We start from the raw sequence: 25,012 nt of genomic DNA on the forward strand, positions 1-25,012 counted from the left end.
CTATTTTTTACTGATCCAACAGTATTCTCCTAATATATTCTCCTAATGACTTTTTAATATATATGCTGTCCTTCCTTGAAATCTGAATACCCGCTTTCACACCAATTCTATATATTTAATAAAATCTCAGAAATGCATATTTCATTCAAAGTATTCCTTTCATTAAAAAAAAATGAGGCGTTGCCTGGGTGGCTCAGTCAGTTAAGCGTCTGACTCTTGATCTTGGCTCAGATCATGATCTCACCGTGATGAGATTGAGCCCCACGTTGGGCTCCATGCTATGCATGGAGCCTGCCTAAGATTCTCTCTCTCTCTCTCTCTCTCTCTCTCTCTCTCTCTTTCCCTGGCCCCCCTCCCCTTGTCCCTCTCCCACTCAGGTGCGCACTCACTCTCTCAAAAACAAAAAAACAAAACCCCAAAAGAAAACAAAAAACAAACCAAAATGGGACATTTTATTTGGGTGGAGTGAAAGTTCTAGCAGAATAAGAGCCTGAAGTTTTGCTTCAGAAGTAACTTAGACATAAGGAGTGATCAATAACCCAACATAACAGAAAGCAAGCTGCTATCTATTTTAAAAATTTAATAGTTGGTACTAAAAATAAATAATGCAAACTCATAATGAAGGTATTATGACTAGATTATATATCATAACTAACAAAGAGTCATCCCGATTTCGGCTCAGGTCACCGTCTCACGGTTTGTGGGATCGAGCCCTGCATCAGGTTCTGCCCTGACAGAGCAGAGCCTGCTTGGGATTCTCTCTCTTCCTCTCTCTCTGTCCCCGCCCCCCCCCCCCCCCCCCCGCTGCTTGTGCTCTCTCTCTCTCTCTAAATAAATAAACTTTAAAAAATGATGAGCATCATATTAAAAAAAAGAAAAAAAAACACATTTAAAATAGGAATATAACAAAAAATAAAGCTGAGTTATTCTACAATAAACTCCTATGTATATGTTTCATAAAAGTAAATAGCAGACAGCAAGGATATTTTTTCCAAAATCACTCCTAGAATATCCATCTGGTCACCACAGATTAACCCCAATACCTTAAACTGCATACATTTATGTTCTTTACGATGCCGGTTGGTATTTATTATAATGACCTTGAATTATTTTATGGCCTGGGAATATCTTCAAAATCTTCAAAGAAAGATTGAAGGATCATAAGTATATATGCAGCAACTTGCCCTCCCTGGCCGGGTGCGCTCAGTTCCTGCAGTTTGTGATATCGACAATGAGTTAATTGTCTCAGGTTTACCCGCCGTGCAGACCAACCGCCCTAGTGCTTGCTGTGTGAGCTACAATGAAAGGACCAAGTGAATAAAAGATGAAAACACACAATCTCCCAAGGCCGCTTAACTGCAAGATACGGAGTGCTCTGACCTTTTCTGCATGATGTTACCGGCCAAGAAATTAGATGGTCATTTCTTCAAACCTTTACCCACCCGCAAGGGTTGCATTCCTGTGGCATTTATGTGTGACTTCCTTGAAATGATGAAGCTGCACACGGTGTTTCACAGCTCTCCCCCGCACCCCGCAGAGATTAGCGGGCACATCGCGGCCCTTCCACTCCACTCTCATAACTCATGTAAGACATGCAGGTGTGTTTGAATTCTGTGCCCTCTTGCTCTTGAAGCCGGTGTGAAGCGGTTACAATGGCTAACCGAACGTTATCTGCTTCCGTGCCGTTCTACGTCCTCATTCCAACCCCTGTCACCAGCCAAAGAAGGTCTAAGGAAGGCGGGGAATGGTGTCAGGGCCCCTGTTCTCAGGGTCTTGCCCTTTCATCGTGGGGGGAAATTTCTAGTGAGGAGGAGGTTAGTAGTTTGGTCTGTTTCTCTTGAAATGCAATCCCAAACCATTTCCTCGGAGGATTCTCCCTCCTTGCTAAGCCTCATTGTGAATGAGAACACAACTCTTCAGAAATAGCCACTGAAGGTCCTTCAAACATAATTCAGTGAGGCAATGGATGTTTAGGTGGATGGACACACAGATGGACAAACCCATGACTGACATGGCTGAGCAGGGAGCCTTGACCTACCTAAGGATCAAAAGTCTCGAAAGACACGAGACCTGTGCGAAAGCAAGAGTTCCCCGGGAGGCACTCCCCATTTTATGAACACCTCTGCCTCAGGCCATTCTGAATTGAAAACTCTTGCCTTTTTATCACTTTGTTTCTGTTTCATCCTGTCCATCCGTACTGTCTGACCCTACTGCCTGAGCCTTGGTGTTCTTACGCACCAATTGTCCTGCCTCAGGACAGCGCTGATTGGAGTTTGACTGTTGTGTTTCATTTGTTAGACACACGAATCATCTGTCATTATTTCTGGTACTTTTTTCTTGGAGAGACAAAAGCACTGTTCTTACAAGGTTAAATTCTCTTTTATGCTAAAGTTTCTATGGGACCTATTTACGATAGAAAATTCTATTGCATTTGATATTTATAAAATGATGCTAAAAAATTAAGAGGCCACAACTCGAAAGAGTGTGTTTGCTTTGAATCTGGAAGCTTAAATCCAGATATTTATTTATTAGGTTTAACATAATGAAAGAAGAGAAATTGTTTTGGTCGGTTTTATATGACTTTAAATAACACTTGGTGGCCCGTTAACCACGAATAATTAAAGTGTGTTTTAGAACTCTTACTATGTTGTTCTAAAGAAAATATATCAGTTTAAACTTCTTTACGTAATAATGAGAGGTAGACAATAATGAAGTAATGTGATGTTCCAAAACATAATTGAAATCAAGGGTCTCCTGTGAAAAACGCACAATAAAAAGAAAAATTGTCAGAGGCTTGTGCATTTCCATAATTAAGACTATATTAACAATAATTACTGTATTATACTTTAAGAAGTTACTTGTTAGAAGCATTCTCCTTGCCATCTAGGCATAGAACATCTGCATTATTAAAAAGATGTTATTGTGTCGTGTCTTATACATACAAAGAATATATGTCATAAATAATATTTAAGCACTAATGCACATAATCAGAACGAACAACAGGAACTGACCACCCAAGTGAAGAATTAGAACGTTGCTGAATCCGCCACCTCTGTCCGGATGCTCCTTCCTCTCCCCAGTTCCTGGGGTCTGCCCCAGAGGCAACCATTGGCCGTAAATGTGTGTTGATGGTGACCTAACGTTTTTTTTTCAGCATAGCCTTATCACATACCTGTTCCCTAAGCAGTAGATTGTTTGCTTTTGCTTACATTTGAACTTCATAAAAATGGTTGCATATTATAGGTAATCCATGATTTGAATTTTTTCCCTCAATATTTTTAAGATTCATCCATTCTCTTGTGTGCAATTCCAATTTATTCATTTGTCTAGATACAATGTCCAGTTCCATTTGAGTCATCTCTAGCTAGGTAGTTTTTACAACTCCGCTGTGCACATCCTTGGACGTGTCCTTGGTGTACGGGTGTTAAGAGTTTCTCTACAAAATGTTGGGACAAAGCTTAAGAAAATGTTCAGTTTTTCTAGGTATCGCCAATTTAATTCACAACAGGGTTTTGTCGCTTTGTACTCATATCATTAGCATGTAACAGCGCCATTGATACACATCCTTGCCAACAGTTGGTACTGTCAGACTTATTAATTTTTGCTAATATGGTGATTGTGAAATGAAGTTGCATTTTCTGGTGACCAGTGAAGTTGGACACCTTTTCATGTGTCTACCATTAAAATGTTTCCGTTTATAATAAGGTTCTTTTATTCATTCATTTAAAAAAATTTTTAATGTTTATTTTTGAGAGAGAGAGACAGAACCCAAGTGCGGGAAGGGTAGAGAGAGAGGGAGACACAGAATCTGAAGCGGGCTCCAGGCTCTGAGCTGTCAGCACAGAGCCCGGTGCGGGGTTTAAACTCACGAACAGCGAGATCATGACCTGAGCCGAAGTCGGACACTCAACCGACTGAGCCACCCAGGCGCCCCTATAATAAAGTTCTTGATCATACCTTTTTCTCATTTCTCTATTGGACTGTTTATCTTCATTTATTGGTATGCCTCACAAATTCTGGATACTGTTCTTTCATCAATTATATATGTTACAAATCTCCCCTTTAAAATTTTTATTTATATTTTCATTATCTTTATGGTGTCTTTTGATGAATGAATGTTCCTAATTATATTATAGTCTAACTTATCAATCTTTTCAAGTTAGTGACTTGTGAGTCGTGTTTAAGGAAGTTTCTTATCTTCAAGTAAAAAAGCCCTCCCCTGTATTTTTAAAAATGTCATCTTTCACTTTTGGTCCCTGATCACTATGCACCGATTTTTAAAATATTAGCCTTATTGAGATATAATTTCCACATCGTACAATTAACCCTTTTAAAGTATACAGTCGCATGGGTTTCGGTATGGTTCACAGAGTTGTGCAACCATCACCCCCCAAATTTTGGCACATTTTGTCACCTCCTCCCCCCAAACAGATGCTTACTAACAGTCTGTCACCCTCCATTTTCCCCACAACAGCCCTGGGCAACCACTAGTCTAAATCCTGTGCCTCTACATCTGCTTGTGCTATTTCTTATGAGTAGAATCATACATTATGTGGTCTTTTGTGACTAGTTTCTTTCATTGGTTGTGCTTTCAAGGTTCATTCATGTCATAGCCTATATTAGCTCTCCATTCCTTTTTATTGCTGAGTAATATTCCATTGTTTATCTATATTATATTTTATTCGTCCATTCATCAGTTGATTGACAGTTTGTCTACTTTTTGGCTGTTATGAATAATGCTGCTGTGAACACGTACACGTTTTTGTGCAGAGATATGCTTTATTTGTCTTGGGTATATACTTAGGAGTGGAGGGAATGGATTTTTGTCTATTATGTAAGGTAGGGATCCGATTTCATTCTTTCCCATATGAGTAACTTATTGTCTTAGCATAATTTTAAAACTGGTTCACCATTGCCCTCCAAAAGTGCAATACCAGTGGGATGCGTGGGTGGCTCAGTCCATTGAGCCTCTGACTCTTGATTTCAGCTTGGGTCATGATCCCAGGGTTGTGAGATCAAGTCCTGCATTGGGGCTCTGTGCTGACAGCACGGAGCCTGCTTAGAATTATTTCTCTTCCTATCCCCACCCCTGCTCACCTTCTCTCTCTCTCTCTCTCTCTCTCTCTCTGTAAAATAAATAAAAATTTTAAAAATAAAACTTTTTTTTAAAAAAGTGCAGTACCAGCTCCAACCAATGTGACCTTGTTTCTAGGTTCACTATTATGTTCCATTAGTCAAAATTTCCTATTTTTTATAATACTATACTGTATTAATTTCAGTCACGTTATTCTAGGCCCCGATCTGTGGCGTGTCAGGCCATTTGTTCGTTGGGACTATCATGGGATTCTGTTCATCCTGTACATTTTAGGTTCAGCTTGTCAAGTTTCTCGGAAGCTTTTGTTAAAATTTTAATTGGATTTGCATCGATGCCATCAATTTGGGGAGAACTGTCGGAAGGCTTTCCATCCCCATGATGTATCTCTGTTGTTTAGATTTTCATTAATGTCTTTTAAAAAGGCTTATAATTTTTTCTCTAGAATTTTGCACATCTTTTGGTAGACTTATTTCTGAGAATCTTCTGTTTGTTATAGCTATTCATGGTGTTTATAATTTTGGTGCTGGTGTGTAAATATTACAAATAATTTTTAAACGTGGCTCTTTAATTCAAACACCTTTCTAAACTCTATTATTCCTAATGATTTGTACATTCATTTCGCATTCTCTCTATATAGACAATCATAGCTTTCATGACTGAAGAGTTTGTTTTCCTTTTTATTTCTCTTGTCATACATTTATGAATGTAAGTCGTGGTAGACATTTTTTTCTTTTTCCTGATTTCTTTTTCTTCTTCCTGCACAATAAATAATAAATAAAATTTGCTGAGTTTTTGGTAAATATCTTTCATCTGGTTGAGAATGGTCTCTTCTGGGCTCGGATCGTCTCCGCTCGGCTCGGCGCCCGCCCGACTTCCCAGCGGCCCCGTGCGGCCCGGGCATGCCCAGTTCGGGCGCAGCGGCCCCGGCCCTGGGAGCGCCCGGGCGGGAGCTGGCGGCCGGGCGTGAAGGGGCCAGGAGGAGCCGAGCTGACGCGCGGTGGGCGAGGGGCCGGGCGGCGGAGCGGCCGGGTCCTTCATGATGAAAGATTTTGAGACGCTTCTCTCTCCTGTGTAGTTAGTAGTTTGGGTGGTGAAGAGATGGCTGACAGTGTCAAAACCTTTCTCCAGGACCTTGCCAGGGGAATCAAAGACTCCATCTGGGGAATTTGTACCATCTCAAAGCTCGATGCTCGGATTCAGCAAAAGAGAGAGGAGCAGCGTCGAAGAAGGGCAAGCAGTGTCCTGGCACAGAGGAGAGCCCAAAGTATAGAAAGGAAGCAAGAGAGTGAGCCGCGTATCGTTAGTAGAATTTTCCAGTGCTGCGCTTGGAATGGTGGAGTATTCTGGTTAAGTCTCCTGTTGTTTTATCGAGTGTTTATTCCTGTACTCCAGTCAGTAACAGCCCAAATTATTGGTGATCCATCACTACATGGAGATGTTTGGTCGTGGCTGGAATTCTTCCTTACGTCCATTTTCAGTGCTCTTTGGGTACTTCCTCTGTTTGTGCTTAGCAAAGTTGTCAATGCCATTTGGTTTCAGGACATAGCTGACCTAGCATTTGAGGTGTCAGGGAGGAAGCCTCACCCATTCCCTAGTGTCAGCAAAATAATTGCTGACATGCTCTTCAACCTTTTGCTGCAGGCTCTTTTCCTCATCCAGGGGATGTTCGTGAGTCTCTTTCCCATCCACCTTGTTGGTCAACTGGTTAGTCTTCTGCATATGTCCCTTCTCTACTCACTGTACTGCTTTGAATATCGTTGGTTCAATAAAGGAATTGAAATGCATCAGCGGCTGTCAAACATAGAAAGGAATTGGCCTTACTACTTTGGATTTGGTTTGCCCTTGGCTTTCCTCACAGCAATGCAGTCCTCATATATTATCAGTGGCTGCCTCTTCTCCATCCTCTTTCCTCTATTCATTATCAGCGCCAATGAAGCAAAGACCCCTGGCAAAGCATACCTTTTCCAGTTGCGCCTCTTCTCCTTGGTGGTTTTCCTAAGCAACAGACTTTTCCACAAGACGGTCTACCTGCAGTCTGCCCTGAGTAGCTCGACCTCTGCCGAGAAATTCCCTTCACCGCATCCGTCTCCTGCCAAACTGAAGGCTGCTGCAGGCCACTGAGTCGCCTGCCACCCAGAGGGGATGGGCGGGATCAGAAGGGGGCTGTAGGAGCTCCTTTCCTTGTCACCTCCTCTGCCAGAGAAGGCAGGACCCGCTCTGCCAAGGGCCCGCTGCATACTCCCTTCTCTCTGAGGAACTGGGATTTTTGTCTCTGGTGCGCATAAGGCAGAATCTTCCTGACACCAGTATGTGGATTTCTAACATCGGTGGGTCTGAATGGACCACAGGTTTTTCTGCAGCTCTTTTCTAGCACTTGCCAGCCCCCGTGCCTGAACTGATTTGAATACTTTTTTTTCTCCCTGTGCCATTTACCCTCCCAACTCCCCTTCCTGCCTTCCACCACCCTCTGGATGAATGGATTTTGTAATTCTAGCTGTTGTATTTTGTGGACCTGTTACTTTTTTGTTGTTTTTCTGTGAAGCACATATATTGGATGTGGGAGGCGAAGGAGCATCTCATTTGCTCCGGGTCACTCCCTTTATAGCCATCACTGTCTTGTTTCTTGTAGCTCAGGTTAGATTTTGGTCTCTCTTGCTCCACTGCAAAAAAACAAGCCCGAAGAGATGGGACAGGAGGAAAGACCTCGCAGCCAGATCTGCTGGGTCTTGAGGAGTGATTTTCTTCCCCTTGAAGGGGAAAAGCTTTTTTTCCACTGGTACACCGAAAGTTCCCCAGCTGTAGGGAAGTACCAGTTTCGGACAAGTGCCACACAACACCGAATGCTCAGAGAACCTGCACTTTTAACTCTGGAGGTCCGAAGTGTGCTGCTGGCCACTGCCGGGTCTGTCTGGAATTTCAAAGGAATCCTGGGTGCTGCAGATAGGAACTGAAGGGGTAAATTTATTAAACCCATTAAGCCTGTGATTGGTTGGTGTTTTCCTGTCATTTTAAAGAGACTAAATATGGGGGAGGGGGGCAGATGTCAAAACACTTGTCCGATTTTAAAATGTCACAATTAAACGTGAGCTGGTTTCCCACAAAAAAAAAAAAAAAAAAAAAAAAAAGAATGGTCTCTTCTGGGGTGCCTGGGTAACTCAGTTGGTTAAGCATCTGACTCTTTATTTTGGCTCAGGTCATGATCTCATGGCTCATGAGTTCGAGCCCCATGTCAGGCTCTTTACTGACAGTGCAGAACCTGCCTTGGGACCCTCTCTTTTCCTCTCTCTCTGCCCTCTCTGCTTGTTCTCTCTCTCTCTTTCAAAAATAAATAAAACTTAAAAAATAATAAAAACTTAAAAAATGGCCAAGAGTTCCTGTCATGGAGTTTTTTCAAATTTTTTTTTTGTTTATTGAGATAACCATAAGGCTTTTTTCTTTGAATACATTAATGGAAAAAAATCATATCATAGGTTATGTTTTACCATTACACCAACATTATGTCTCATCCAATATTTAAACGATGTATTATTGCTGGCTTCAATTTGCTAACAATTTTTGAGAGTGATTGACCTGAATTTTTCTTTTTTAGACATATTTTTTAATTGATGTTATGCTAGCCTCATAAATCGAGTTGCCGAGTAATCTTTTTTTGAGTCCCTGCAAGAATTAATCTAAGAGTGAATTATTTGTTTCTTAAAAATTTGGTAAATCTGACCAGTAGAACCATCTGGGCTTGATATTTCATTTCAGGAAAGATTTTTGACTACTATTTAAATTTTTCTAATGGTTGCTGGATGATTCACATTTTCCAATTTTTTAGCCAGTTTTGGTAAATTTTTATAGTTTATAAATTTTCCTTTTCATTTAAATTTGATATTTCTTGGCACTTACAGATTTTGAGAAATGTTAAACTGCCCTTGCATTCTGTACAACTTGGCAATAACATATTTTATTTGTATACATTACTGGACTTGGTTTGCTAATAATTTGTTTAGGATTTTATGTCTGTGTTCATGAGTAAGCTGACCTATAATTTTTGTTTCTCTTCATATTCTTGTCATCCTTTGTTATCAATATTATAACTTCTGAAATAGTTTGAGAGTACATTTCTCTATTCTCTGCAAGAGATTATAAAAGACTAGAATGATCTATCTTCTGGAAGATTTTTTAGAACTCACCTGTGAAATTATCTAAACTTATTGTTTTCTTTGTAGGAAGCATTTTCACTATTCTTCCAATTTATCTAATTAGACTGTTTTATTTCTTCTTTTTGGCATTTTATATTTTCCTGGGAATCTATTTCACTTCTATTCTCCAGGTATTGGCATAATATTTCATTTTTATTTTTATTTTTTTAAAGTTCATTTATTTTGAGGGAAAGAGAGAGAGAGAGAGTGAGTGAGGAACAGACAGAGAGAGGGAGAGGAAGAATCCCAAGCAGGCTCTACACCACCAGCATAGAGCACAATGTGGGGCTAGAACCCACGAACCATGAGCTCATGACCTGAGCCAAAGTCAGATGCTTAACTGACTGAGCCACCCAGGTTCCCCTAATCTTTTTTTTTTTTTTTTTTTTTGAGAGAGAGTGCACAAGTGGCGGAGGGGCAGAGAGGGAGAGGAAGAAAGAGAAATCCCAAGTAGGTTCTGCACTGTCAGCACAGAGCCCAATGTGGGGCACAGTCTCATGACTGTGAGATCATCACCTCAGCCAAAATCAAGAGTCAGGTGCTTTACTGACTGAGCCACCCAGGTACCCCTTGGCATGTTTTTATGGTATGATCTTATTTATCTCTTTAATGTCTCATGGATTTGTGGTATGGTTTTTTTGTAATGTTAGTGTTAGTTATCTCTTTTTTCTAGGTAATATTGCCATAGCTTTATTTGCAGCCCTAATATTGTTTGTTTGTGTCTTCTCTCCTGTTTCCTTCATCAGTCTTACCAGAAATTGTTCTATCTTGTAATTTCTTAAATTGGCCTTTTTTTCATTAACAATTAGCCTTTTAAAAATAAATAATATGTTATGGCTACATATTTCCTTCACTTCACCTTCATCCTTCAGGATGTCGTAAGTAATATTTTCTTTGTAAACCATTTCTAAGAATTTTTATTTAAATGTTATGAATTTATTTTTGATTAGGAAATATGTTAACATCAATCAATTAAAAATTTTTTTAATGTCTATTTATTTTAAAGGGAGAGGGACAGAGAGCATGCATGAGCAGGGGAGGAGCAGAGAGAAAGGGAGCTAGAGACTCCCAAGCAGGCTCTGAGCTCTGTGCTGACAGCAGAGAGCCTGATGTGGGGCCTGAACCCACAAACCGTGCAGTCATAACCTGAGCTGAAGTCGGACTCCTAAGAGACTGAGCCACCCAGGCACCCCAACATCAATCAATTTAAAAGTCACAAAAATAGACACAATAAAATATCTCCCATGAACCCATGACTGTTGATACTAACCCCCTCATTCCCATTTAAAACAGTACAAATGTGAAAAAAAAAATGTCTTGGGTCTTCTAAGTACTTTAATTTTTATCTTAAATTTGTTTTGAACCATGAATTATTTACACTGTGTTTAAAACTTTGAAGTATTAGGGGATTATTTTGGTTTTGTTGTTGCTATTTTTGCCAAGGTTCCTAATTTAATTTTTTTAAAATCTTTATTCACTTTTTGAGAGACAGAGACAGAGCGAGCATGAGCGGGGGAGGGACAGAGAGAGAGGGAGACACAGAATCTGAAACAGGCTCCAGGTTCTGAGCTGTCAACACAGAGCCTGACACGTATTTTAAAAACATTTTTAAATTTATAGTGAAAATTGAGAAGATAGTATAAAGTTTTCCCATATACCTTGCACCCAGTTTCCCCTTTTATTAACATCTTACGTTAATATGGTACATTGTTTAAATTACACACCAATGTTGATATGTCATCATTAACTAAAATCCATACCTTATTCAGATTTGCTTAGTTTTTACCTAGTGTCCTTTTTTTGTTATACAATCCCATCTAGAATATCACATTACATTTAGTTGTCTTCTTTCCTTAGTCTCTTCTGCTATGATAGTTTGTCAGATTTTCCTTACTTTTGATAACCTTGACAGTTTTGAGGAGCGCCCATTAGGAATTTGTAAAATGCCCTTCATTGTAATTTGGAATACCTCTGCAAGGAAGATTTGTTTCTTCTCCCCCATTAATTAATTAAATCATTTATATGAGTATGTACTCATGGATATTTATTTTATTCTTTGAAATATAATCCAGTCCTTTTTTTTTTTTCTCAAATTGTTCCAGCTTTGGCCATTGGGAGCTCCTTCAGTTGGTTCTTGTATCTTTAATATACTCTCATCAAGAAGCACTTCCTTACTACTAGCACAGCAAGATGCTCTGGTTCATCTTATATATTTCCTGCTCACTCTTAGACTCAGTCATTTGTCTAAGGGCCACTGTTTCCTTTTATCAGGGAATGGTACTAGAACCCAAAATCTGAGTGCTGGGTGTATTTGTTGCTACTGGAATGTCATTTACTGAATATATTCTTTTTTTCCCTCACTTTACCTGCTTTTAAGCTTTTCTCTTTGTCTTTTGTGTTCTGCCATTTCATTACCTAGTATACAGATTAGACCCCTCCCTCCCTCCCTCCTTTCCTCCCTTCCTCCCTTCCTTCCTGCCTTTCCTTCCTTCCTTCCTTCCTTCCTTCCTTCCTTCCTTCCTTTTCTGTCCTGTCTGATATTTATTCTGCTCACTAATCCTGAGGATTCTTATTTTTCCTCAGTTCTGAAAATTCTCATTTTTGCATATCCTTCCTATCTTCTATTTTCTGTCCCCTCCTTCTGGAACTCCAGACATATATTAGATAGTTTTATTTTACCTTCCATAGCTTTAAACATCTCACTTACATTTATCTTCTGATTATTAATTTGCTGTGTTCTAAGTAATTTATTAAGATCCCTCTTCTGTTTCATTACTTTTTTGCTTTTGCTATGTTTAAACTGCCTTAACTCATCTATTCTTTTATTCAAAAACTTTTTTTGGAAGTTATATTTGATTCTTTCTCAAATATGATGATTTTTGCTTAGCCTCTTGTGACTTACTTTGTGATTCTATCTTTTAAAAACATTTTTTTGTGTTTATTTGTTTATTTTGAGAGAGGGAAAGAGAGAAGGGGAAAGGGGGGAGGGGCAGAGAGAGAGGGAGAGAGAGAATCCCAAGCATCCCCCACACTGTCAGTGCAGAGCCCAACATGGGGCTTGATCTCACGAACCATGAGATCATGACCTGAGCCAATATCAAGAATCAGATGTTTAACCAACTGAGCGACCCAGGCGCCCCTTTTAAATTTTTTTTTTTAATGTTTCATCTTTTGTTTTTTAAAACATTTAATACATTTTATTTTATCTTATTTTTCTGATAATTCTCATATTTGAAGTGCCTGCCAGTGGGAATCTGTTTTTGCTGACTCTTACCGATGGTGTTTTTTCCCTGGATTTAATAATTTTTAAATTATGAGCTCATTCTTGGTTTACCTTAATTTATGGAAAACTTGGAGACATTAAACTAAAGAAACTTTTTTCCAGAGGGAATTGATTTTAGCATCAGGCAGGAGTAAATAACACTATGGACCTAGAACCACTTTAGTCCTATTCCAGGCCCTCTGACTTAATTCCATGGAATCATGTTCAGCTCCCATATTCCTTGCCCCCAGAAGCTGCAATGCTCGTAAAGACATTTGTCCTCCAAGATACATTGCCTTTTGAGCGTGCTCAGTGCTCACTATCCTATTTTTGGCACATGCAGTTTTATAGTGTGTGATTCCTGTTTTGTTTTTTCTTTTGGATTTTCCTCTTACTTCCTATGAGCAAAGAAAGACAACATTGTATTTTGTACAGAATCTAGTTGTTTCATCTCATGAAGGTCTCTCAGAATAATCTGCCAAACTGCCTGGGGTAACCATCCTAAATCACCAATATTCCTCTCCCTTCCTTGCCTTCATCATGCATTTAGTTGTTTAGCCCTTTTTTTACTGTTTATTTTTGAGAGAGCACAAGTGGGGGATGGGCAGAAAGAAGGAGAGACACAGATCCCAAGTAGGCTCCGTGCCATCGGCGCAGAGCCTCATGTGGGGCTCGAACCCATGAACCGCGAGATCATTACCTGAGCTGAGATCAAGAGTCGGGCACTTCACCCGCTGCACCACCCAGGTGCCTTCCCCTGACCGTTTCAGTTCTACTTCTAAAATTGTATTCCCATCCATTCCACTCTTTCCACTACTGCTGGCCTTCCCATCTCTGGTGTGTCTAACCCATGATGTAAACTGCCTCCAGGTTAGTCTTTCTTAATACAAATTCAGTAGTATTTCTTGACTTACCATCCCCACATACTCCTTTCCAGCATCCAATTTCGGCATCTTACTGGTCCTCCAGTGCCTTGATTTCCAACCCCTGTAGTTTAATGTCTCCAGTATCTGCAGCGAATCTCTGTTTTCGGAGTTTCTCCTGTTCCTCTTTGACGTTCTGTTTTTCTTCTTCCATGCAACTCATTCTTTCTTCCTGAAATGTCCTGTATTTATCCCTGTTCCCAAATGGTGCTAATTTCTCTCTTAAGGTACATCTCAGATGCATTCAATTTTATTTAGGTTTTCAGAATTCTTAGCTCAAAGTAAGGGCTCCCTCTTTTGAACTTTTATGGCACATCGTCTTCTTTTATGGCTCTATGGGGTGTGTGTGTGTGTGTGTGTGTGTAGCTTATTTATTGTAGTCTAAACTCTGTGGGTAAAGTTTCTTCTCTAGAAGTCACTTATGGTGGCTTCCACATCATAGATCCTAACAAATGGTAGATTACATATACCTACACATTAAAGAGTAGCGCATTGGAAACATTTCAGCTCTTGGTGGTGATTGCTCACAAACTTTCTGTGACGGTACAAAGGTAACCTAATACATTAATAACTTTATTAACGTTGTCTTTATTCCAAGAGCACCTATAGAACAATTTTTGGATTTCCAAGATAGTCCAAATGATTCTTTCTTAACCATGAACATGTTCTCAACTTAGACACATTTTGCTTTCATAAAATGCATTTTTGAATTTTGTTTGGGACCACTTTGATGATAATCCTGGCAATCTATTATCGTTTATGAGATGTTTCAACCTCTCACTGCTCTTGCCAGAACTTGTCAGATTCAGAGTGGTTTGAAGAGTCATTAGCTTTCTGGGGCGCCTGGGTGGCTCAGTAGGTTGAGTGTCCTACTTCAGCTCAGATCATGATCTGAGTCATGAGTTCATCATCAGGTCATGAGGTTGAGCCCTGTGTCTGGCTCTCTGCTGTCGGCACAGAACCCGCTTTGGATCCTCTGTCCCCCTCGCTCTCCGCCCCTCCCCCACTCGCACCTGTGCACACGTGCGCTCTCTCTTCTCTTTCAAAAATAAACATTAAAAAAAGAGTCATTAGCTTTCTAAGGAAATTGGTATAAATGTTTGGTGTTTGTCTTTTGGTGACTGGCTTACTTCACTGAGCATAATGTCCTCAAGTTTCATCCGTGCTATAGTGTAAGTCAGAATTTCCTTCTTTCTGTAGGCCGAAGAACAATGCATCGTACATACAGACCCCATTTTGCTTATCCCCCTATCTGTTGATGGACATGCAGTTGCTTCCATGTTTTCTGGTCTGTCTGTATGTTTTTAACTGTTAATTGAACTCAGCTCGATTAAAAGTTGTGCTTACGGTGTGTGTCCCCTATAGACAGATAACAACCTTTATTAATTTGTTAAATGTTGTTGTAATTCTCCTGTTCTGTATCAGTCAGATGGATGAAGTTTGATAGCTCGTTATTTATAATCGTAAAGAAAAATGAACACGTCTATTCCAGATTGATCTTGGCAGTTCTGTCACTCTAGTTATCAGCACTTGCTAAGGACTGAAATATTAAATACCCCAGGGAAGCCTTCAGCATTAAGTTCTTTCATTTAATGTTTATTTCTCCCATAATTAGTTGATACATTTTTCAGTATAGTTTTTCTGTTTGAAAATCGTCATTGGACTGGAGCCAGTGCATATCAATGTGCCAGCAACTTAAAATGCCTTCCTTAAGTTCTCATCACATTCTTAGTCAACTAATAAAAATATACAGAATTACGAAGTGCACCAGTGGCTCGGGTGTGCAGAAACAGGTTCCCGTATACACCGTTGTTCACGTTGGAAAATGGACTCAGTGTTTCTGTAGAGCAATTTGAAAAAAAAGCTACAAAGTCATTCTTATCTTTTGACGAAATAATCTTCATAATGTAAACTAAAAGCAAAATAGCACTGTCATGTATTCATAGGTGTCGCATATGTAATAATGACTAATTGGAAATAAGACAAATCTCCAAAAATAATATGATTAAGTAAAGGACGATATACTGCAATGATGAAATATTAAAGAGCTACTAAGAGTGACAAGTACGCTAATAAATGGAAACGAAGACATAAAGTTAGGTATAGGAAAAGGTAGAACAGCATCTAAACGTGACTATACCATTGAAAATATTTTTATGGGCGTGCCCGGGTGACTCAGTTAAGTGTGTAACTCTTGATTTCAGCTCAGGTCATGACCTCACGGTTTGTGAGATCAAGCCCCCCGAGGGGCTCTGCGCCGACGGCACAGAGTCTGCTGGGGATTCTTTCACGCCCTCTCTCTCTCTGCCCCTCCCCCACTTACACTTTCTCTCTCTCTCAAAATAAATAAATAAATAAACTTAAAAAAAAAAAAAGAAAGTAAATATTTTTATGTACATCGACAAAGATAGAAATTCAGTTTGGGGTGGTTTCGGTGGTTTTGGGAAGCTAACTTATTTTGTTCATTTTTTATTTTTTACAAAGACGTTATGACCCTGTGACTTTGGGATGCAGCTTTGTACTCATCCTGGTGAAAATGAGAAGTTAGGGGTGTGCAATAAGAAGAAATGAACAAAATGCAACAAATGTCATTCTCTATAAAAAATTCTTACAACTCTGATACAGTATAGTAGGTGATAAAAACAAAGGCTTTCAAATCAAATCAGTCTGAATTTGGATAAAACCTTTGCAAGTCTGTTTCTCTCAGACTACGTCTTAGTCTGTCCTGGCTACTATAAGAACATACCACGGGCTGGGTGGGTTATAAGCAGTAGACATGCACCTGTCCCATTTCTGGAAGCTGGAAGTCGAAGACCAAGGCACCCGCATGTTTGTGTTCTAATAAGGACCCTCTTCCTGGTTCATGGCTAGCGCCTTCTCCCTGCGTCCTCACGTGGTAGGAGGGGAAAGGGATTTCCGAGTCTCCTTTCAGAAGGCACTAATCCCATTTTATAAAGGCATTAATCACATCCTGAAGGCCCAAGATGACCAATGTCCTTAATAGAAGAGGAAAGTTTGGACCCAGGGACACAGACACACAAAGAAGCCATGTGAAGACAGAGCAGAGACTGGAGCGATACGTCTGTAAGCCGAGGAACACCAGAGATCTCCAGCAAACCCCAGAAGCTAGAAGAGAGGCATGGGACAGATTTTTCCCTCTGAGCCTCCAAAAGGAATCCACTCTACCTACACCTTGATTTCAGACTGCTAATCTCTAGAACTGTGAGAGAATAGGTGTCTGTTGTATTAAGCCACTCAGTTTATAGTACTCTGTTAATGGCAGCCTCAGGAAACTAATATACCCCGTATGTTTGGGAATTAAGAAACGTACTTCTAAATGGTTTATAAGTCAAAGAAGAAAATAATAATGGAAGTTAAAAATGTTTGAGCTAAATGATAATGAAAATCTCATATTTCTACACCTAAGAGATTAAACGTAAGCAATAGTTGGAGGGATATTTATAGTCTTAAGTTTATAAATCAGAAAAGAAGTAAGTGTAAAAATAAATGACTTAAATACTGAAAATAAGAAAATAGGAGGAGGAATATAAAATAAACCCAAGAACGTAGAATGCTAGACATCATGAAATCAGAGCAGACATCATATGAAATAAAAACGAAAATACAAGGGCACCTGGGTGGCTTAGTTGGTTAAGCGTCTGACTCTTGATTTCGGTTCAGGTCATGGTTGTGGGACCGAGCCCTGTGTCGGGCTCTACGCTGACAGCATGGAGCCTGTTTGCGACTCTTTCTGTCTCTCTGCCTCTCTGTCTCTCTGTCTCCGCCTCTCTCTCCGCCTCTCCCCTGCTTGTGCACGAGCTCTCTCTCTCTCTCTCTCAATTTAAATGAACTTAAAAAAGCCCGAAAATACAATAGCAAGTACTAGATGAATCTTCGGAACATAATGTTGAATATTGAAAAAGCAAGTTGCAAAGGAATACATATAACATTCCATTTACATAAATATTTGAAGCAAATGAAATGGACTATGTTGTATATGGTAAAATGTTCTAGGTAGCATTTATGTCTAAACGAGGAGGGGATGGCCTGGGATGGGAGAATAAGGGAAGGAAGGAAGGGAGGAAGGAAGGAAGGGAACTTTTTTGGTAGATTTATTAATCTTTTGTGATTCTTCTTTTATGATTTTTCCTATTCATATCCTCTACCCGTTTTTCATTTTTAAAAATAAGGTTATTGCCGACATGGAAGCCCAAGTTCACAAGTTGAGAGAAGAGCTGATTCACGTGAACTCCCAGCGGAAACAGCAGCTGGTGGAACTCGGCCTTCTTCGTGAAGAGGAGAAGCAAAAGGCTGCAAGGGACCACGAGACCGCGGTCTATAAGCTGAAGGCCGAGTCAGAAAAGATGAAGTTGGAGCTGAAGAGGGCTCATGCCGCTGAGACAGACGTGGCGTTGGAGAAGGTAAGGCATCCCGCTGGATTCGTACAGATCCCTGGGACCCGGGTTTGGATACCACTGCTGCCACCCCTGCATTTGATCTCTCAGAGATGGCAGGCCTAGAACCACTCCCGAAATTTGTAAACTATTCACACGAGCAGTTTCAGTATCTCGCTCTATGTTTAAACACCGCGAGAAGAATCCGGGGAGTAGGTTCCCTAACTTTTCCCTTGACGTGCAAGGAAGGGATAGTTGGAATATCCCATTTCCGTAGGGATTGAATGCACGTGGTGATAGAGCAGCGTAGAACACTGTCCAGTATTGTGCTGAGCAGGGATCCTTGGGCGATAGCCCGAAGTTTTCTTAGGTTAAGACTAGATCTTTGGTAGTTTTTCCAGTAGTTGTTTCTATATTTCACAGTCTTTTGTAATAGCATGACATAAATGATGATGTAGTTTCCCAGATAGATGTTTCAGATTAAGAAAAGTTTCTTTAGAATTATATATTTTTGACAAAGATGTCAGCATAATGTTCACACATTTGGGGTTGACTTGTATTCCAGGTATAATCTCAAATATTCATTCTTTCAATGTTCTGAAAAAGTGGAAACATTTTAATTGGGTAGTAAATGTGAACTGTTATAAATCATAGCAGCTGTAAATGACCTCTTGAGTTCCTACAGACCCGTCTCTTATCTTGAGATCAAAAAACTTGAATAGGGTAATCTAAGAGTCTTCTAATTCTGCTTATTTTTTTTTTTACCTTTTCTTCTTCATCTTTGAATACTCTGTCTTCACAGAACACACAACACCATTCTAATGCTGCACTGATTTTATTTTATTTTTTTAATGTTTATTTACTTTTGAGAGAGAGAGAGAGAGACAGAGCGTGAGCGAGGGAGGGGCAGAGAGAGATACACACACAGAATCCGAAGCAGGTTTCAGGCTCTGAGCTGTCAGCACAGAGCCCGACACGGGGCTCAAACTCACGGACCACGAGATCATGACCTGGGCCGAAGTCAGATGCTTAACCGACGGAGCCACCCAGGTGCCCCTGCTCCACTGATGTTACACGGATTGTGACCCTAAGATGCTTCCCTGATAGTGTCTTAATTTCTTGGGAGCTCGGATTTTATCAGGCTTTGCCCTTGGCAGCATAACTGTGAACCCAGAAATAAATAGGAGCAAGACTCTAAAGAGGCAGAAGGTAGCCTGGCTTCTTAGAGAAATAGCGAGGAGACTGGCGTGGCCAGAAATGGTGACCGAGGAGGAGAAAGAGAAGGAGGTGATGAGGCTAGGGAAGAAACCTCAGGTCCTGTGGGCCTACGTGGGCCCTTGGCAGGGTTTTGCTTTGACTCTCTGAGAGTAAGGAGGCTTTGCAGGTTTTGAGCAGAGGAGGGACACCAGTGAAAAGTCCATTGCAGGAAGTTTAGACGAGATGACAGAGGCCCAGGCCTGGGCAGTGGCAGCAAGAGTGGTCAAAACCGATGAGATTCGGGTTGGGTTCTGAAAAGGGAACAGACAGGGTCTGGTGTTGGTTCAGACGTGGAGTCAAGAGAGAAAGAGAGGGGCGTATGCTATGGCGCAGTCAAGGGCGGTTTCACGGTGACTTGCGGGAGCCAGCGGACCAGTGGAGTTATTTGTTGTTGAAGGAAGAGTAACAGAGCAGGTGGTGGGGCCACTGGGGGCGGGTCCGGGTTGCGATGCCTTTTATACACCTAAGTGAGGAATTTGTGGTAATTCCATCAAGGCAGTACAAAATAAGAATGTTTTGATGCCAAAATATACAGAGTTTCAGGAATTAGAAAGCGTCCTTATTGAGACTGTTTTAGCTCTCTGAAAATAGCAGATCAGCGAGACTGATGGAGAGCAAAAGGGATGTCGGCCCATCCTCTCTGGTGACTCTTACATGCCCCTCCCCTCGCCTTGGTGCCAATCAGCTCTAGCCAACAGCTCAAAGTGCTTCTGAGGAGATGTTCTGAAATGGCACAGGAACCCCTGCACACTGATTTCAGAAAATTGGATGTACCAAAACCAGACTTAAAAACATACAAGCTGGGCCTTAATTTTCTTGCATTATATACTCATATTTCAGATGTTTCTTTTTACTAGAAGATGAACCTTTTCAAGTATAGGTCTATATGTGTTGTAACTAATTAGCAGTTTGCAGATAATAAAGAAAAATAGTAATAGAACCATTAGTGATTCAGTTGGCAAACATTTCTGGAAGATCTTCTGTAACCTAGAAAGGCACATCCCAGGCACTGTGCGGACACATAGAAAAAAGAAACAAAAAAGGTATTGTCCTTAAGGAGGTCTGAAAGTAACAGTGGCAGTAAGATATTCACACATAGAAAAATAACCATAATGCAAGGTAGAGTGTGAACTGGGGGAGATCATTCCTGTTAAGGAAATCAGGGAAGATTCACTGGAAGAGGTGTCACTTTTACCAGATATAGGTAATATGTAGGATTTTGACTAGTAGATATGCAAGGGGGCATTCAAAGCCAGAGGACTTAACAATAGCAAGACAAACAAAACTGTTTATATGGCATTGAGGTTAATCAAGGGAGGTGGTTAGTGATCAGGCTAAAAGACAGTCTAGGATCACTGAGACTCTCCAAAGCCGTGATAGTATTTTAGCTTCATCGGGTAAACGGTGAGGAGCTGCTGAAAGTTTTTAAGCCCTGAAAGTCAGCATTCAAGTGATTCTTGGGAAAACCTTTCTGTCGGTGTTGTTGCAGTGGGAACGCCAATTGGTGGGGACCGGATTAATAACACGGGCAAGAGGTCTCTGTGAGCACGTCAGAAATGCGGGAAGGCTGTGAGAGCCTAGTGGTGACAATGGGCTGGAGGGAACATGGCTGAGAATCATCTCAGAGGTGGCATTGGTTACACTTGTCAAGGTTACATCCAGCCCTGAATACATGGGGAAGGGAGAAGTCTGGTTGGGGAGAGAGAAGGCATGTACCATTTGTTGAGTTGGACGTGCCCCCACTCCACCCAGCTGTGACGTTCACTTGCTGTTGAAGGAACGTCTGTAGAGAGCCAGAAGAGAGGGCAGCACTCGAAGAAACAGCTGTGGGGTGTCACCCACAGGGAGGGCCCGTTCATGAGAGGAATATAGAAAGAAAACAGTCAGCCGTGAAGGAAGAACTTCACTGAAGATGTTGGGGAGGAAGCAGCCAAAGAAGGGTCATTGAGGTAAGAGGAATCTGAGAAGACTATATTTTCATGGACACAAAGGCAGAGAATATTTGGAAAGGTGGATTTTCAAGAATGTGACACAAATCAGGAAGGGTGAGGGCAGAGGAGAGGTCACGGGATTTGAAACTGAGAATTCACTGATGATCTTGGGCAGAACCCTCAAGGGATAGTGTGGACAGGAACCCTGTTGCAGAAGATGAGAAAGCAGTGAGGAAGGGAAGGTTCGTGAATACTCTGTTGTTTCAGAAAACCGGATATTAAAAGGAAGGTGTAGTTCCAAAGGAGTATATTTTTAGGCTGCAAATGTCTTGAAATACAGGAGGAGGGAACTAGTGGACAGGAAGAGCTTAGTGAGGCAGAGAACCACAGACACTTGAGGGTTTGCCATCTGAGACATAAGGGTGTGGTTGAAAGAGTGGCACAGGCCCACCCTGGGCCCTTGGCCGCGAGGATCCAGCCGTGTGAGACCTTGGCCTGTTCCTGGAGCCTGCCTCGCGCTCTCCTTCCTCCAGGCCTTTATACCTGCCGCCTCTCAGCCTGGGATGTTCTTCCCCTCCCCTGGAGTCTCTGTGGCTCTCCTCCTCCTCACTCTGCACTGCTCAGTGTCCTTCTCTGACCTCGCTCTCCAAATCTTGCCCAGCTCTACCGGCGTTGCTGGTCCCATTGTCTTCATACTTCTTTTTTTTTTTTTTTAAGCTGTTGTGTTTTTTTTTTCAGTATATGAAATTTACTGTCAAATTGGTTTCCATACAACACCCAGTGCTCATCCCAAAAGGTGCCCTCCTCAATACCCATCACCCACCCTCCCCTCCCTCCCACCCCCCATCAACCCTCAGTTTGTTCTCAGTTTTTAAGAGTCTCTTATGCTTTGGCTCTCTCCCACTCTAACCTCTTTTTTTCTTTCCTTCCCCTTCCCCATGGGTTTCTGTTAAGTTTCTCAGGATCCACATAAGAGTGAAAACATATGGTATCTGTCTTTCTCTGTATGGCTTATTTCATTTAGCATCACACTCTCCAGTTCCATCCACGTTGCTACAAAGGGCCATATTTCATTCTTTCTCATTGCCACGTAGTACTCCATTGTGTATATAAACCACAATTTCTTTATCCATTCATCAGTTGATGGACATTTAGGCTCTTTCCATAATTTGGCTATTGTTGAGAGTGCTGCTATAAACATTGGGGTACAAGTGCCCCTATGCATCAGTACTCCCGTATCCCTTGGGTAAATTCCTAGCAGTGCTATTGCTGGGTCATAGGGTAGGTCTATTTTTAATTTTTTGAGGAACCTCCACACTGTTTTCCAGAGTGGCTGCACCAATTTGCATTCCCACCAACAGTGCAAGAGGGTTCCCGTTTCTCCACATCCTCTCCAGCATCTATAGTCTCCTGATTTGTTCATTTTGGCCACTCTGGCATGAGGTGATATCTGAGTGTGGTTTTGATTTGTATTTCCCTGATGAGGAACAACGTTGAGCATCTTTTCATGTGCCTGTTGGCCATCCGGATGTCTTCTTTAGAGAAGTGTCTATTCATGTTTTCTGCCCATTTCTTCACTGGGTTATTTGTTTTTCGGGTGTGGAGTTTGGTGAGCTCTTTCAGATTTTCCATGTATAATATCATGTCATCTGCAAAAAGTGCAAGCTTAACTTCATCTTTGCCAATTTTGATGCCTTTGATTTCCCTTTGTTGTCTGATTGCTGATGCTAGAACTTCCAACACTATGTTAAACAACAGCAGTGAGAGTGGACATCCCTGTTGTGTTCCTGATCTCAGGGAAAAAGCTCTCAGTTTTTCCCTGTCTTCATACCTCAGGTCACCGTCTGGAATCATCTTTTCATTTTTCTGATCGTTTATTTTCTATTCTTCCCCTTCCCACCCCCCAATGGAATGTGAGCTCCATGAGCAGGATCTGGGGCTGTCTTGTTCATGTCTGTACTGCTCGTGTTTAGAAAACTTGGCACATATACTGAGTGAGGGAACGATAGAAGCCACGACTTTCGAGGACGGAAGAAGGGAGAGGATTGGTAAAGGTACAAGGGGGTTCCACGACGAGACTTGCGAAGGGCTTCTATCTGATACCGTGTCTATTCTCTGTAAAGGATAGCAGTAGTCTTCTGAGTGAGGAGTGTCAGGACGGTGGAAATGGCCAGGCTTCAGCCTGGGCAGATGGCTGGAACGTGGCAGGAAGCAGGTGTAAGGGAATTCGACCGGGTGGATGTGGAGTCCTGCAGGTAGAGGAGGGGCGATGGCAGCGTGAGTCTGGAAGAATGGAATGGTCCTGAATTGAACTGAGAACACAAGTAACACAAGAAGACAGAAATGGGGTTTTAGCGTGGTAACATTAGCCACCATGGTTAAAGGTGCTGGAGGGGTTCATCAGAATGTAGCGACTTGTTGGCAGAAGGAGAGTCCGGGGAAAGGGACAAGAGCGCTAAAGTGGACCGGTGTTTAGTGCCATGAGTTTGGTTTTTGTTGAGTTGGTGGAATTAGCCAATCCCGAAGTCCATGTGATAGAAAACAAGTGCCGGGCTCTTGATGGGAAGAGCCGTTGGTGTTTCTGGTTGATAAATGTTCTAACTTAACTAGCGAAAGGAGTGCAGTATTTCTAAGTGCAGGAAGACCTGGACTGAGTTCCCTGAAAACCGTCCTTGTAAAACACTCATTTCTAAAGCCCCAGGACCACGCGTGGCACCCGAGACAAAGCACCATACATAAATGTCGAGGAAATGAAAGAATGATGATGAACTGACAAATTCAGTCTAGCCACTGTGAAAGGCAGTGTGAATAAATAAAACCTTGGTTTTGATTCATCCGTATTTGATTTTGACCCATTGTAAATACTTCCGATGGGATAAGATACATTTTTATATTCAAATATTCATGTTTCTTAGTACATTAAATGTCTAGCATAAAGCTTTTTTCAGACAGTTTTTTTTTACACAAATTAGTAGAGTTCTTAAAAATTTTTTTTTAACATTTATTTATTTTTGAGAAACAGAGTGAGACAAAGCGTGAGTGGGGGAGGGGCAGAGAGAGAAGGAGACACAGAATCCGAAGCGGGCTCCAGGCTCCGAGCCGTCAGCACAGAGCCCGACGTGGGGCTCGAACCCACAAACTGCGAGATCATGACCTGAGCCGAAGTCAGACGCTCAACTGACTGACCCACCCAGGCTCCCCAGTAGAATTCTTAATATAAAAATCTGAATTAACACCAGTAAACTGGTAGACAATCCTATTGCCGCCTGTTGTGTCATTGTGTGGGACAGTTGAATTCTTCTACTGTATTTTTATAAAAGATTTAATGTTTTGTCATGTTTTAAATCTGAAAGTTGAAATATTCGCCAGCAGCTTGGAATCCTGTCAGAATGGGGGAGTTTAGAAATTAATTTTTCTCTCATTAAGTATAAAAGTGAGGTTCAAAGAGGAGAGGAGAATAACACCAGAATAATAAATACTCTGAACGTGGCACTCCCTGTGGTTGGGTTGTTGGTGGCACTTACAACATTGAGGTCATGAGAGAATTCCTGAGTCCAGCCCCTACCTGAGCCTCTGTCTGCATCAATTCAGGCCTTGCTGACATCTTCAGCGGCTTGAAGAGAAACCTGTAATGCCTCTACAAGGTCAAAAGATTTGCAACAGAGAATCCAAGAGAGGCAATGATTGACATCTGAAAAGCGAAAGCTGCTTTACTCACCTTTTAAAATCTCTTTTTTAAGTTTATTTATTTTTGAGAGAGGGAGAGCGAGCATGAATAGGGGAGGGACAGAGAGAGAGGGAGACACAGAATCTAAAAAGCAGGCTCCAGGCCCTGAGCTGTCGGCACAGAGCCCGACGCGGGCTCGAACCCACGAACCGTAAGACCATGACCTGAGCCCAAGTCGGACGCTTAACCTACTGAGCCACCCAGGAGCCCCACACTTTTTAAAATCTTTTGAAACC

At 41.4% G+C, this 25,012-nt stretch overlaps 2 protein-coding genes across 11 annotated transcripts in view; both read left to right on the forward strand.

Moving 5' to 3' along the window:
* Positions 1–25,012, forward strand: part of CEP112 (centrosomal protein 112) — a 415,035-nt gene that overhangs the window by 237,178 nt on the left and 152,845 nt on the right. For all 9 annotated transcript variants that reach the window (XR_009614112.3, XR_009614106.3, XR_009614109.3 and 6 more), the window contains one exon: positions 17,658–17,888. Coding sequence is in view for 2 of the 9 variants with exons in the window: in XM_060645622.3 (XP_060501605.1) it covers positions 17,658–17,888 (231 nt within the window). In the remaining 7 variants the exon portion in view is untranslated. The remainder of the gene's footprint in view (positions 1–17,657; positions 17,889–25,012) is intronic.
* Positions 5,935–8,080, forward strand: LOC132687423 (etoposide-induced protein 2.4 homolog). Of its 2 annotated transcripts, XM_060645628.3 has the most exons (2): positions 5,935–6,864; positions 6,977–7,208. In XM_060645628.3, exons 1-2 carry the CDS (start codon positions 6,194–6,196, stop codon positions 7,092–7,094), a joined length of 789 nt encoding a protein of 262 aa, XP_060501611.1. In that variant the 5' UTR covers positions 5,935–6,193; the 3' UTR covers positions 7,095–7,208. The 2 variants fall into 2 exon arrangements, with proteins under 2 accessions (XP_060501611.1, XP_060501610.3); XM_060645627.3 differs by having other exon boundaries at positions 5,935–8,080.

Source organism: Panthera onca, chromosome E1 (genome assembly GCF_046562875.1).
Source record: "Panthera onca isolate mPanOnc1 chromosome E1, mPanOnc1 haplotype 2, whole genome shotgun sequence".
Lineage (NCBI taxonomy): Eukaryota > Metazoa > Chordata > Mammalia > Carnivora > Felidae > Panthera > Panthera onca.

Excerpts from the sequence above, each read along its gene's own strand:
- LOC132687423 (XM_060645627.3), top strand. The coding sequence starts at position 6,194 with ATGGCTGACAGTGTCAAAACCTTTCTCCAGGACCTTGCCAGGGGAATC.